This window comes from Heterodontus francisci, chromosome 16 (genome assembly GCF_036365525.1).
Source record: "Heterodontus francisci isolate sHetFra1 chromosome 16, sHetFra1.hap1, whole genome shotgun sequence".
Classification (NCBI taxonomy): domain Eukaryota; kingdom Metazoa; phylum Chordata; class Chondrichthyes; order Heterodontiformes; family Heterodontidae; genus Heterodontus; species Heterodontus francisci.
In genome coordinates this window covers 81223796-81238223 of record NC_090386.1, presented here as the reverse complement: position 1 = coordinate 81238223, position 14428 = coordinate 81223796, and the positions used below count along the sequence as shown (strand labels likewise).

The window sequence follows — 14428 nt, the reverse complement described above, 5'->3', positions numbered from 1 at the left end:
GTTTTAGCTCCAACACACTTGATACACAGCATTTTACAGAGACAGGAGGAAGGAGGCAAGCTGGGTGCTTCTCTCTTGGCAGGTTGATTTCCAACTAACTCAAAACAGTCCACAACCCAATCAGAAAGTCAAGACAATATCCCAAAAGCGATCTCTTGACCATCATAAATCTTGACATGTCACTTCTTTTGTAAAGATCTTCCCCAAGTCACCAAGGTTTCTGTAGTTTATTGGGCTTGAGGTATGTGACTTCCAGTAAAGGTTGTTTTCAAACAAGACCTCTCAGTGACCAATGTAAAAAAACATCCATGGAGTATTTTCAGTTTTCCCAAATAAACCAATGTCCATGATACTAAAATATGAATTCTCAAAAAATATTTTTAAAAAAGAAGCACTTTCATAACACCTCCATCCTTAGAGGGATGAAATGCCATTTTAAAATGCATTTTATTACAAAGAATGGAAAAACAGAAGATGAAAAAATATTAAAACATTTACACACTCATTCTTAATCACTCTTTACCTGTAACTAATACAGTTCTGCTTTGTGCCATCTTTGCACTCCGATAACTCAAAGTAAAGTTAAATGCAAGACAAAGCATCCACAATTACATTATGTTGCCCTGCAATGTGGATAATCTTTAAGTGATAAGGTTGCACTAGTAAACTCCATCCCAACAGTCTGGCATTCTGGTTTTTGAATTTTTCCACAAAGGCTAGGGGTTATGATCAGTATATACCAGTGCCTCTCTGTAGTCGTGGCAGACATAGACTTCAAAATGCTCAAGAGCTAGTAATAAGCCCAGGGTTTCTTTTTCCACTGTTGAGTATCTCTTTTGGTGTCAATTTAGCTTTTTGGAAAAGTATCCCACTGGCCTTTCTATGCCCGATTCATCGTCTTGTAACAGGTCTGCACCTACCCCCAGGTCACTAGCATCAGTTGCTACCTTGAAGGGCTTAGTGACATTTGGGGCAGCCAACACTGGTTCATTAATCAAAATGGCTTTCCGACTCTCAAAAGATGCTTGGTACTCCCTTGACCACACTACCCTGGTTTTCTATTTTTGAAGCAAATCTGTCAGTGGAGCAGCTATAATACTACAATCTGGTACAAACTTGTGGTAGAAACCACACGTCCTGAAACACTCATGATTTCTCATTTAGTCGTAGGGGTAGGGAACTCCATCAATGCTTGTACTTTTGCTGCTCTTGGCAACACTTGTCCTTGCCCTACAATATGCCCAAGGTAGGTTACCCTCGCTTTTGCAAATTCACTTTTGGCACAGTTTATCACTAAATCAGCTGATTGTAATTTTCTAAACAGAGCTTCTAGTTGTTCCAAGTGGTCGTTCCAAGTATCACTGTATACCAGCACATTGTCAAGGTAAACCACACACTTAGGAACACTGGCTACCACTTGGTTCATTAGTCTCTGAAAAGTGGCTGCGGCACTTTTTAGCCCAAATGGCATCACTCAGCATTGGAGACCTTCTGGTGTGACAAAGGCCAATATTTCTTTAGCACAGGGTGTCAAAGGAACCTGCCAGTATCCCTTTAACAAATCTATTTTTGTAAGGAACGTGGCACTGCCCACTCTGTCAATACAGTCTTCCAAAGGAGGAATTGGGTAGGAGTCTGCCTTTGTTACTGCATTAACCTTTCTGTAGTCTATGCAGAATCTAGCTGAACCATCAGGTTTAGACAGTAACATGACTGGGGAACTCCAGCTGCTTTGACTGGGTTCATTTAGGTGGTTTTCCAACATGTATTGGATTTCTGCTTTTACCTGGGTCTGTTTCTCTGGACAAGTGATAAGGATGCTATTTTATAGGAAAGGATTCCCCTACATCCACATCTTGCTTGGCTAAGGTTGTACATCCTGGTTTGTCCCTACAGACTCCTTTTAAATGCTGTGAGTAGCCTTGTTAGGTCTTCTCATTGTTCTCCATATAAGTATGAAAGCATAGTGTCTAATCTCCCTAACAATTCAGTATTAGCTAACCGGATAGTAGGAGGTTCAATTTGAGAATTGCCCAAGCCTCCTTCTGCCTCATCCTCACTATCCCTTTCATCCTTCCCTATTCTTACTACCTGACATACCTGTACTTGTTTATCCTCCTCCCAGCGAAGATATTGTTTCAACATATTGATATGACACAGCAAATTCTTTTTCCAGCGATCTGGGGTGTCAATCAAATAATTTACTTTACTAATTCTTTTCACCACTTTATACGGACTACTGAACCATGCTTTCAGCAGTTCACCCTGTAAAGGCAGTAATACTAGCACCTCATTTCCTGGTTGAAATGTTCAGGTCTTGGCATGTTTGTCTGCCTATTTCTTCATGGTTGTTTGGGAAGCTTTCAGGTGTTACTGAGAGACTTTGCAGTCTCTCGTGAGCTGCTCCTGGAACACGGATACATAATCTAACATCGAAGATTTGTCCCTCTGTTCTAAAAACTTTTCTTTGATTAGTATTAGAGGACCTCTTATCTCCTGTCCATAAACTACCTCAAAAGGACTAAAATCGGTAGACTCATTAGGTGAACCCCTAGCGACAAACAAAAGAAATTCCATCCCTTTATCCCAGTTGTGCGGATATTCATGACAGTATGCCCTGATCATTGTTTTGAGGGTCTGATGGTACCTTTTTAAAGCCCCTTGTGTCAGTGGGTGGTATGCTAAGGACTTTAACTGTGTTTTACCCAAATTGCCCATCATTTCCTGAAAAGTTTTAGACATAAAATTGGAACCTTGATGCGACTAAATCTCAATCGGTAATCCATATCTCGTGAAGAACTGGGTTAACTTCTCTACCACTACCTTAGCAGAAATAGTTCTCAAGGGAATGGCCTCTGTAGCCTTATCCATGATCGTGAGTATATATTGGTGTCCCACTTTTGATTTTTGGTAAAGGTCCTACATAGTCTACCAACACCCTACTAAATGGTTCCCCAAAAACTGGTATGGGAATTAGAGGTGCTGGTTTTATGGCAGGTTGTGGTTTTCCCACAATCAGAGAATTCTTATTAAACATTTCCTTTGGATTATCCAATTCCTCAAAGAAAGTTTCAGATATTCGGCTATCTTTCTGTGGTGCCAATTATACCTCTGAACCATTGCTCTAATCACTATACATGAGGGAAAAATTCCAGGAACCTTTTTCTGCAACTGCTCTGTCTCTTTAGCTTCACTTGGTTTTTCCGTGACTACTGGAGAAACTACTACCTTCGCTCCAGCCACATCATTCCTTAGGAGTAGGTCAACTCCATCTACAGACAAACTATGGACAACTCTTACAGTTACCATTCCAGATATTAGGTCTCCAGGTGCACCCACTACAAAGGTATGGGTATACTCCCCGCCGATAACCTTCAGTAAAACCTTGGCATTCAGTGCACTCTCTGATGGAACAGTTATGCCTTTCCCCAGCAAAAGAGTTTGGGTGGCCCTTGTATCCCTAAGTATAACTATAGGTTTACCTGCCTCACTTGAGGGATAAGAAGTTACTTTTCCATTTGACAAGAACTCCCTACAACTCTCAGGTATCTTGCTCCCGTCCCCTGCATTCACTGTGGTTTTTGTACTTGGTCTTGCAGCTGTAGTCAGAGCTACAGCCTGATCTGCTGTACTCTCGTTCAGGGTCCCTTTTTCTGCATCAGCCTTGTACCCCAATAAGTCCCCTGGGTTTACACTGCAATTTCCAGAATTCTGCACAAAGGTGTTCCACCTTGTGGCAATGGAAACACTTAGGCTTTTGAACCTCACTTGCACCTCAGCATCATCCTTTCTGACCTGAGGAGGCGGTCCTGGGGCATTCCCAGCTGTCTGTTCTTGTGCCCTGCTACTTGCCTTCCTTTGACCCTCCCACCTTCTATCCTTCTCTGGTTTGTGGGGATGATGGAGTCAGGGTTTTGATATATAAACAAGCTCGTAATCATCAGCGACCTCAGCTGCCTGTCTGGCCGTTGAAACCTTCTGGTTCTCTACATGGGTTCTTATTAATGGAGGGAATGAATTTCTAAATTCTTCCAGGAGAATTATTTCCCTAAGGTTCTCATATGTGGCCTCTACCTTTAGTGCCTGCATCCAACAATCAAAATTAATTTGCTTTACCCTCTCAAATGCTATATCATTCTGCGCAGCCTGTCTCTGGAGGTTCCGAAATTTCTGCCTGTAAGCTTCAGGGACTAACTCATAAGCAGCGAGAATAGCCTTTTTTGCCACTGCAGAAGCCTCCTGAGAAAGCACAGCATAAACTTCATGAGCTCTGCCCATCACCTGCTTTGCATGAACAGTGTCCAGCTTTCCTTCGGCCACTTCATCTGTCTGGCTATCTTTTCAAAATAAATGGAAAATGCCCCTACTTCCCTTTCCTCGAACTTCGGGAGAGCTTGCACAAATTTAAACAGCTCTCTACTGGGTCCTGGGCTGGGGTCAGTTCTTTCCTCACCAAAATTTTCACTGGAGTCAAGGCCACCCCTTTGTCTTAGTTCCAGCTTTTTAAATTTGAATTCCGTTCTTTCTCTTTCCTGCCACTCTGCTTGCTCCCTTTGAAATTGTAGTTTGGGTTTCTTTATTTCTTTTTCCTGTTCAAGCTCAAGTTTTTTCATTTCCAATTGCAACTGAATCCTAGCTAATTCAACTGAACTACTATCTGGATCGCCTTTTTCTTCCAATTTCAAATACTGTGCTATTTCTTCAATTATGTCTGCTTTCTTAGCTCCTGGTTTTAACTCTAATGCCAACGTTTCTGCCAATTCCTTTAGCCTAGCCTTGGCTAATTTTGTTAAATCACTCAGGGCTAAATCCTCCTTCCCCAGAAAGGTTGTAGCAACTGACAAAGACTTACTAGTTGTGTAAACTTTACTGTAATGCACAAGAAACCCAATGTTTTCCTTTTCCCTTTTCAATGATTATTACCCCACTTACAATTGCACGTCGTCAGCTTTGGGTTATCCTGCATGGCGCCCCCAATTATGTGTTATGACCGAGGCAGGAGGAGTGCACTGTCTTTTTTTCTAGTTCCACTTCTCCACAGGTCACAACATATATTTAAATGTTTACCCAGTTACCGATATGGTCAATCATATACTCTACTCTTTATCCAAGAATAAAATAAAATACACCAATCAGATTTCTTAAATAAGCTACAAAATTATTAGTTTATTATAAAACAAGACTTGTCCATTAAAGACGCAAAGCATGAACACACAGATTGCAATATGAAAGTTCCCTTTTTAAATACCACACACACACACACACTGGTTAAAGAGAAAACAAAAGAAATTTTCTGCAGAGCTCTTTTACAAAAAGCAGACAAAAAAAATACTTTGGCCAAGTATTTGTTAATTCTTGAAGAAAACAGATGAGATATGTTGTGTTCCAAAATGGCATACAGTCTGGCATCCGAGAACACATAGATGGGAGATGGGTCACTGGGATCTTTTCTAGAGCAGTTCTTTTCAGACGGCGTAGAGAGTTAATCTTGTAGGCTTTCCAGGAGCTCCTCAGCAGAAACGCGACATCAGGGGTTTTAGCTTCCACACACTCAATACACAGCGTTTTACAGAGACAGGAGGAAGGAGGCAAGCCGGGTGCTTCTCTCTTGGCAAGTTGATCTCCAACTAACTCAAAACAGTCCACAAAAGAAAGTCAAGACAATATCCCAAAAGCGATCTCCTGACCATCATAAATCTTGACATGTCACTTCTCTTGTAATGATCTTCGCCAAGTCACCAAAGTTTCTGTAGTTTATTGAGCTTAAGGCATGTGACTTCCAGTAAAGGTTGTTTTCAAACAAGACCTCTCCGTGACCCATGTAAAAACATCCATGGAGTCTTTTCAGTTTTCCCAAATAAACGTATATCCATGATTCTAAAATATAAATCCTCAAATTTTTTTAAAAAGAAGCAGTTTCATAACAGCAGCAAATAGAATTGTCAGTTTAATGATCTAGAACCTGAAGGCATATTGGATCAGGTGACACACTTCCTTATTCTTTATTCACTGAATGTAATATCTGGTATTATTAGGTGTTTAAAATTCAATAAACACAAATTTAATTAGATCATGGCTAATCTACATCTAAAATCTGCTTTGGTTAATTAACCTTTGCCTAAGAAAATTCTACCCACCTCAATTTTGAGATTTTTAATTGACCCCCAACCTCAACATCTTTATAGGGAGGGAGTTCCAGATTTCTACTACTCTTTGTGTGAAGAAATGCCTTCTGACATAACCTTGAATAACCTAGCTCTAATTTTAAGGTTGTGCCCCTTGTTGTGAACTCCTGCCAGAGGAAATTGTTTCTATTGATCCAATCAAATTCTTTAATCATCTTAAACACTTCAATTAGGTCACTCCCTTTTTTTACTTGGCTCCTGTTATATTTGCCAACTTGAATATATTTATGCTTGATTTATTTTTTTTTCTGTTCTTTATCCGTCTCCTGGTTGCTCCTTCTCTCCTGCTTTTGATGTCGGCTGATATTAGTGTTTTAGTTTTTATTCTGTCTTACCCCGCCACTCTGATGATCCAATTTTCTGTTTTTCGCTGACTACTGTACGCCAGAAACGAGAGTCAACCTTCAGTTGGGGAGTAATTCCTTAAGCATTAAGATGATGTGCATTGTTGCATATACCATTATCAGGCCTAAATGACTAAAGGGGAAAGAAAGTCTGGGGAACTACTCTTGTTCAAAGTACATTTTCATTATTGTATTAGATTATTATGATAGATTCAATAGATTTTGTTCACATTTTAGTAAAAATGTAAAATTTTCTTACTGCCGTGGAGACCCTCAAGTCAGATAACATTGCCGATGGAGCACTTCCCATGTCTTCTAGAGTGGTCTGAAAAGGAACAGCAGGGAGCAAGCAGGACCTGCTGTCAGGCCAGCAGATCCAGGAAACTGTACTTGGTTGGGAAATCTACATAGCAAAATCAGCTAGGTTCATAGTAGCTCTCAAGCCATTTTAAAGCTTTCCTGTAAGAATGCTCTGGGATGCTTCTTATTAGTGATGTTACTGGAGTAACCCAGCCTAAGGGAGGGGCAAGGAGGAGATGGTTTCATGGTCACCATTGGCCAGTTTTTTTAAATTCCAGATTTATTAATTGAATTTCACCATCTGCCATGGTGGGATGCGAACTCCAGAGCAGTAGCCTGGGCCTCTGCATTGCTAGTCCATTACCACTACGCCACTGCCTCCCCCAAAGAAGTTTCTGTGCTGCAAAGTCATTCGATACATCAAATAAAATACTACTGGTCTATTATCTTGCTCTGTATTATTGGGGAGGGCAGGATTATGCCCCTGAACTTCATCTTTTAATATGCCTAGTGCTAACTCTAACTGTAGGCTAGTAACTATATATTTAAAAGGAATTATACATTTTCAGAGGCTCTAGTCTCAAATTTCAAGGTGCACTGCAATGGGCATGGACACTTGTAATAGATGAGGTGTTTGTATATTCATACATAGCTAGCTTGTAAAATGAAGTGCCTTATGTTGAAAGGGTGGCTGAAATCTAGGTGGTAGATCTGTCACATACCTCCTAGTCATTGATAGTTGCATGATATAACCTGTAGGAATCATTTTGTTCTAGGCTCCTGGCTGTCAGAGATTTGAGTTGTTGTGCCTAATCTTGCTTACTCTTAAAGAATCCACGGAAGTTCGAACTCGGTGAGACTATTCAAAATAACTTGAAATAGCACTACAACCGAGTCCCTGTTCAGGCGCCAATTATGTTGTGTCTAATCTGCACTTACTCTTAAAGAATCCACAGAAGCTGATTGGTATATCAATATTTTATTCACACACTAAATCACCAAGTACAAGCTCTCACTAACTTGTACAGTATCAAGAATCATCAAAGTACAAGCTCTTACTACTTGCACAGTATACTACCCGTCAAGGCATGAGGTGATCAGTCTCGGACTTACGGCTGCTCTTCTGTTCTCTGAGCCCTTGGCTCGGGGTATCTTCTTGAGTGTTCTTCCCCAGGATTCTCGTGCCTTCCCTAGTTTCAGTCAGGGGTTAAATCTTGTTTCCAAGACCCTCTCCTCTTACTTACTCATAGAGGTCTGGTATAATGACATAATGATAATTCCTTATTTGGCTCAGTGAGAACCTGGTTCATTTCTTTACAGTTTTCCATTGTCTACTGTGAGTCTAATCATATCTCGTGTCCATAGCGACACCTTTATCTGGTACGTGCCAGGACACTGAGTCTACTAGCATCTTTGCTGTTCCCCTTTCTACCCAACTCCCCTAGGTTTCAACACACTGTGTAATTATGTGTAACTAGCCCTTTGTTTCAACTAAGTTCTTAAATGTTTTTACTGTATGTGTTTTTACTGGGTCTACAGAGTGGAGACTGTAAGACCGTCAAACTACATTAAAACTGTTGTAAAGTCAAATGAAGAATCGTGATGTATATTATAAAAATACAGTGAGTGCTGATGGCAGAACCAAATCTGAAAAGTTACCACACATCCTTACTGTTTTCATAACCTAAGCTATTAAGTTTTTACTATGATATTATATATAGATTTTATGAGGTACTTCATTTTTATCTACTCATTGTAAAAAAAAGTTAATAAAAATTATACACAAAAGTACAATAATTAGTAAGAATGAAATTGTAGAATTGATAATTGAATTTGTGACCTTGCCTTCTCACAACTGTTGTTTGAGGATCCCATTCACAATATCTTTTCATTTACTCTGAATTTTGGGAGCAATTCTCTACTCTCAGCCATTCTTAAATAACATACTCATCCATGAATTGATTTTTAATTGTTTTATTTTCAAAGCCTGGTTTGTGACTATGGTGTCAAGTCTTTGGCTTCTGGTTAGTCCTTGTATTCCACCTTGTCATGCCATTTCTGTTTATGGCTCAAATTTTGCCCAAGTAAGAGGGTCATGGAAATGCTGTCTTCCCAGCCTAGTGATGGTTGTCATTGGGCAACCTTGTATGTAGTCACACTAAGCAGGATTTTCACTGTTGCTCTGCCATCTGCTGTTATCACTGCTGCTCATTTTGGCACAGCTCAAGACTTATTTTCTCCTGGGACATGCTGCTATGTACAAAGGACATCCTGTCGAGCAGGTGTATCTGTTTTAGAACATCATCCCAGCCTTGGCTGTCGTCTAGACCGTGAGAACTGATGAATGTAATGCTTTACATGAAAAGAGAAGTCACCAAGTTAATCTAATATCAATACATAGAACACAGATCCCTGGAAAGAAACTGCTGCAATCATTTTGTTCGATTTACTGTAACAAGTTTAGTGTCAAAAATTTAAGGACATCACTTTAGCATAGGGGAGGAGAAACTAGACTTAACATTAAGCAGGAGTCTGCTTCTTAATTAACTATATCAAAACTAAATATTCTTGTGAAGCAAAATTTGGACTTGCCAACACTAAGTCATTTTACTTGTCCTTTATATGTTGGCCTGTCAACCTCAACTTTGCTTAAAATATAAAATATTGGATGTCTTGTGTTGTCTGAATATATCTAAATTGTATAAAGATGTGCAAATTCCAGTGGCAGCACTTGCCATCTTAGTATTATGACCATGTCTACGTATCTATCTGGTGTCAGAGGACAGGGGTCTTTGTATCACTGTTCACTGCTAGCTCTTTATACCAGTCACTTAACCCTCTCTCTATTTTATACCGAGAGGCCAATTTAGTGGAAGTTGAGGGAGGGGGAGAGGAGGGTTGGAATTGGAATTGGTGATTAATTCTGCACATGATCATAGAGTAGTTCATCACTTGGCCTTATTTGATATTTTCAACTTTTAACTTTAATCTGTTTTGGTCAAATTGAAAATCAAACCATTTCCCTAATTCACCGTAGCTGATCCATTTGTTTTATTCTATTTATTACCAAATAATTCCCTCAAGCGTAGGTCCATTGAATGAAATAAAATATGTAGTAGAAAAAATCGTTACTTAATAATGCATTCACATAAGTGGTTTATATGGTTCTGCCAGTTACAGCCACATTTAAAAACTAACTGGGAGGAGGGCTGAAAATCACTTCAAATGTCTATTTAAACAATAAATGAATAAGTCAAATTGATCCTGCATTAGGAGACAGCCTGAAAAGAGATTTCTTTCAGATACACTTCTGTATGTTAGGGCCAGACCCAAGCAATGAAAAGACATGTCAGTTTATCATTACCATTATCATTATCATTCTTATCATTATTGCAAAGATTTACATTCAATGCATTCCTCCATGAATTTAAAAACCTTTACCTGTGTTCTTCCATTTCTTAGATATCAACAAATGCTGCACAGAAATTTGGTTTACCTGGCAACAATAGCAGATTCCAACCAAAACATGCAGTCGTTGCTACCTGCTGTAAGTAATACACCAGTGGCTGCAAAACCAGGATTGTAGTATGTTGAGAGAGGCAAAACAAAGCTACAATTATGAATGAGATTTCTAGATCAATTTTATGTCTGTTAGCATTTAATTATTTAATTCACTCTCCCCTCCACATATAACTACAGATCTGACATATACATATTTATGGGAATTATAGTGTACAATGGTATATTTGGGTAGTAACTAGCAAAGAGAAAACGAAACAAAAAGACTTGCATTTGTATAGCACCTTTCATGACTACCGGATGTTCCAAAGTGCCTTCCGGTCAATGATGTACTTTTGAAGTGTAGTCACTGTTGTAATGCAGGAACCGTGGCCGCCAGTTTGTGCACAGCGAGTTCCCACAAACGGCAATGTGAAAATGACCAGATAATCTGTTTTTGTATGTTAATTGAGGAATAAATATTGGCCAGGACACCGGGGAGTAACTCCCCTCTTTTTCAAAATAATGCCATGGGATCTTTTACATCCACCTGAGAGGGCAGTCAGGGCCTTGGTTTAATGTCTCAACTGAAAGACGATATCTCCAACAGTGCAGTACTGCACTAGAGTGTTAGCCTTGATTTTTGTGCTCAAGTCCTGCCATTGGGACTTGAACCCACAACCTTGTGTTGCGTGTCTGGAGTTTCATTTACCACTTTTGCTAAATGTACAACTCTTGATTACTTGACAAATGGCAAAATCACTTTTCAATGATTATCCTACCCCGGTGCTGATCTGTTGCTAAGTCTCTTTCTACAATTCCATTGAGCTGTGGATTTATTACGTTTGTGAAAGGATTCTTGTAATAATTCTGGGGCAATATCTTAATTATATCAAGGATTTGCAGATCAAAAATGATATGAGATTAGCTGAAACCTATATTAAATAACAATTTGTCTGTTAGTAACATTGTTGGACAACCTTTGTAACCCATCTTTTTTTGCATTTTGAGTAGACTCTTTACAATCCTCACATTAGATTGATTTGAAGTTCCAGAATTAGCAGAAGTCTAATTAAACTGGTAAAGTATTTATCCAGCACTGATTTAAAAGGGCTTACTTTGGGTTTAATAATATGCACAGATTTTGAATGAACAAATGTGGTTATAATCGTCTAACCAGATGTCAGAGGTCAGAAGTGGGGATGTTTGCTGATGACTGCACAAAGTTCAGTACCATTTGCATCTCCTCAGATACTGAAGCAGTCCATGCCCATATGCAGCAAGACCTGGACAACATCCAGGCTCGGGTTGATAACTAGCAAGTAACATTCACACGACACAAGTGCTAGGGAATGACTATCTCCAACAAGAGAGAATCTAACCATCTCCCCTTGACATTCAACAATATTACCATTACTGAATCCACCACAATCAACATCCTTGGGGTTATCTTTGACCAGAAACTTAACTGGAACAGCCACATAAATACTGTGGCTACAAGAGCAGGTCAGAGGCTGGGAATTCTATGGTGAGTAATTCACCTCCTGACTCCCCAAAGCTTGTCCCCCATCTACAAGGCACAAGTCAGGAGTGTGATGGAATACTGTCCACTTGCCTGGATGGTTGCAGCTCCAACAACACTCAAGAGGCTTGACACCATCCAGGACAAAGAAGCCCATCCACCACCTTCAACATTCACTCATTTCACCACTGATGAAGAGTGGCAGAGCATGTACCGTCTACAAGATGCACCGCAGCAACTCACCACATCTCCTTCGACAGCACCTTCCAAACCCATGACCTCTTCTACCTAAAAGGACAAGGGCAGCAGACATGAGGGAACATCACCATCTGCAAGTTCCCCTCCAAGCCACACACCATCCTGATTCGGAAATATATTGCTGTTCCTTCTGTCATGCCTAATAAAAGCATGTCCTATTCATAACTTTAAACATGGACTGTATTCAGCATAGAAGCTTCTGAAACTGAATTTTCCTTTTTTTAAATGAATCACAATGGACATTAAAAGGCTACAGTAAGATGGTTGCTGAGGCTCAGGTGACTTTTGCAATTTTGGCCCAGACTGAAGTATCTCATACATCTGGAACGTTCCTATTTTTATTTTATTTTTTTAAAATTTTATTTTATTTTGAGATACAGCACTGAAACAGGCCCTTCGGCCCACCGAGTCTGTGCCGACCAACAACCACCCTACTGTAATCCCATATTCCCTAACACCTACCTACACTAGGGGCAATTTACAACAGCCAATTTACCTAACACCTGCAAGTCTTTGGCGGTAGGAGGAAACCGGAGCACCCGGTGCAAAACCCGTGCGGTCATAGGGAGAACTTGCAAACTCCACACAGGCAGTACCCAGAATCGAACCCGGGTCCCTGGAGCTGTGAGGCTGCGGTGCTAACCACTGAGCCACTGTACCGCCCCTAATTGAATGACCATGAGTGGAGTGCCTCCCTTGGATGGACATACCAAGATGAAACCATTTGTGGAATTCGCACCTCCTATTGTTTGTGGTCTGATCCAAAACTCAATATCTATGGACTCCTAGACTTACTAGGCTAAATTTTATGCCATCCCAAAGAGTGGGATGGTGTGGGGGGGTAGCATAAAATGGAGCGGGAGGCTCCCGGAGGCCTTCCCGACCCATTCCTGCCTCTGCCACCACTTTACGCACGGCAGGAGTGGAGAAAAAGGGCCCGCCCGCCCGAGGTCAATCAAGGCCCTTAAGTGGCCACTTACCGACCACCTAAGGGCCTTCGCCTGCCTCCATTTGGATTTTGCGCATGGCAAGCTGGCGGCTGAGACCCAAGGAGAAACGCAGGCGGCTCTCGAACATCCTGGGGGGCCCCTCATGATTGGCCAGCCTGTGCCCAATGGAGGGCCACCCCGGCTACCCAACCCCCCCCAACACCCAACACGCCCCCTCTTCCCCCCCCCCTTCCCCCTTCCCCCCCACAATCGACCACCCTTGCCTCACCAGGGCCCGTTCAATTACCTCCGGCGAGGCAACCAAAACTTACCTGCCTTCCAGGCTCCCTGGCATCTTTCCTTTGAGCTGGGCTGTAGTCCCAGCAGTGGCCACCGATCCTGGTGGCGCTCCTGGCCAGCAGCTTTATTAGGTGGGACTTCCTGCCTCAAGCGGGTGGAAGTCCTGCCTCACACCAATCAAAGTCTGGGACCCACAAAATACGGGTCGGATCCCCAGGGGAGGCGGAAGCAGGTTCGCCACCGACTTTTCAGTTGGTGGCCGGCTCCCGTCCGCCCAGCATAAAATCCTGGCCACTGTCTCTGAGCTCGAAATTTAACAAAGAGAACTGTAAGAAAACAGTGAAATCATAAGTAGGTGGGAGTGGCTACCATCCATCCCGCATTGTGTAGCAATGGCTTCGACCTTGAAATCATTCTGAGTGGACAATAGAACTATTGATCAGGTGGCCACCTGACCGAAACTCATCACAAATAACAAATCTTATTACTCCAAGCACCAGTGTGAAATTGAGCAGTCTGCAAACCACAGCTGGAGAGACAGCAACAAAGGCAGAAAACCTATGCCTTAAAACTGGAGACTACAACATTCTACGGTCTCCAAGCTTGTTCCTTTTCAAGTCCACTAGTACAGAAAACCAACCTCCTAGTGCGAAGACTACAGGCAACTAATGTCGTGACGTGCTGAAAAATCCACCTTTTCAAGAGAATACTGCAACAACTTTGATATTTGACTCTGGATATCGAATCCACCTAACTACTCTTCAGGAGTGAAAAACGCCTTCTTCACCAGGCCCACAACGCATGCCTTTCCCCCAGGACGAGTCAAAATATTACAAACTACTGCTTTGTAATTGATAAAAGTGCACTATCCTCTTTAACAGCTTTCTTTCTCGAGAGTGTGTGTGTGTCTGTGTGTTGTGTGTGTGAGTGTGTGTGGTGAGTAAAGTAGCGTTAGATTTTCGGGGTGAACACATGAATAAAAATAATCCTCTTTATTTAAACCCACGAAAACCTAGCTGCTGGTTTTGCAAATTGTCCACACACTCCGGGTTTATGAAACGCACACATCTTCCTCATCAAAAACACGCTGAT

At 41.3% G+C, this 14428-nt stretch overlaps 1 protein-coding gene across 1 annotated transcript in view; it reads left to right on the top strand.

The window, feature by feature from the left end:
- LOC137378231 (calcium-responsive transactivator-like) overlaps positions 1 to 14428 on the top strand; it is a 68277-nt gene that overhangs the window by 9767 nt on the left and 44082 nt on the right. Inside the window, exon 3 of the mRNA XM_068048454.1 lies at positions 10292 to 10376. Within this exon, the coding sequence (XP_067904555.1) occupies positions 10292 to 10376 (85 nt within the window). The remainder of the gene's footprint in view (positions 1 to 10291; positions 10377 to 14428) is intronic.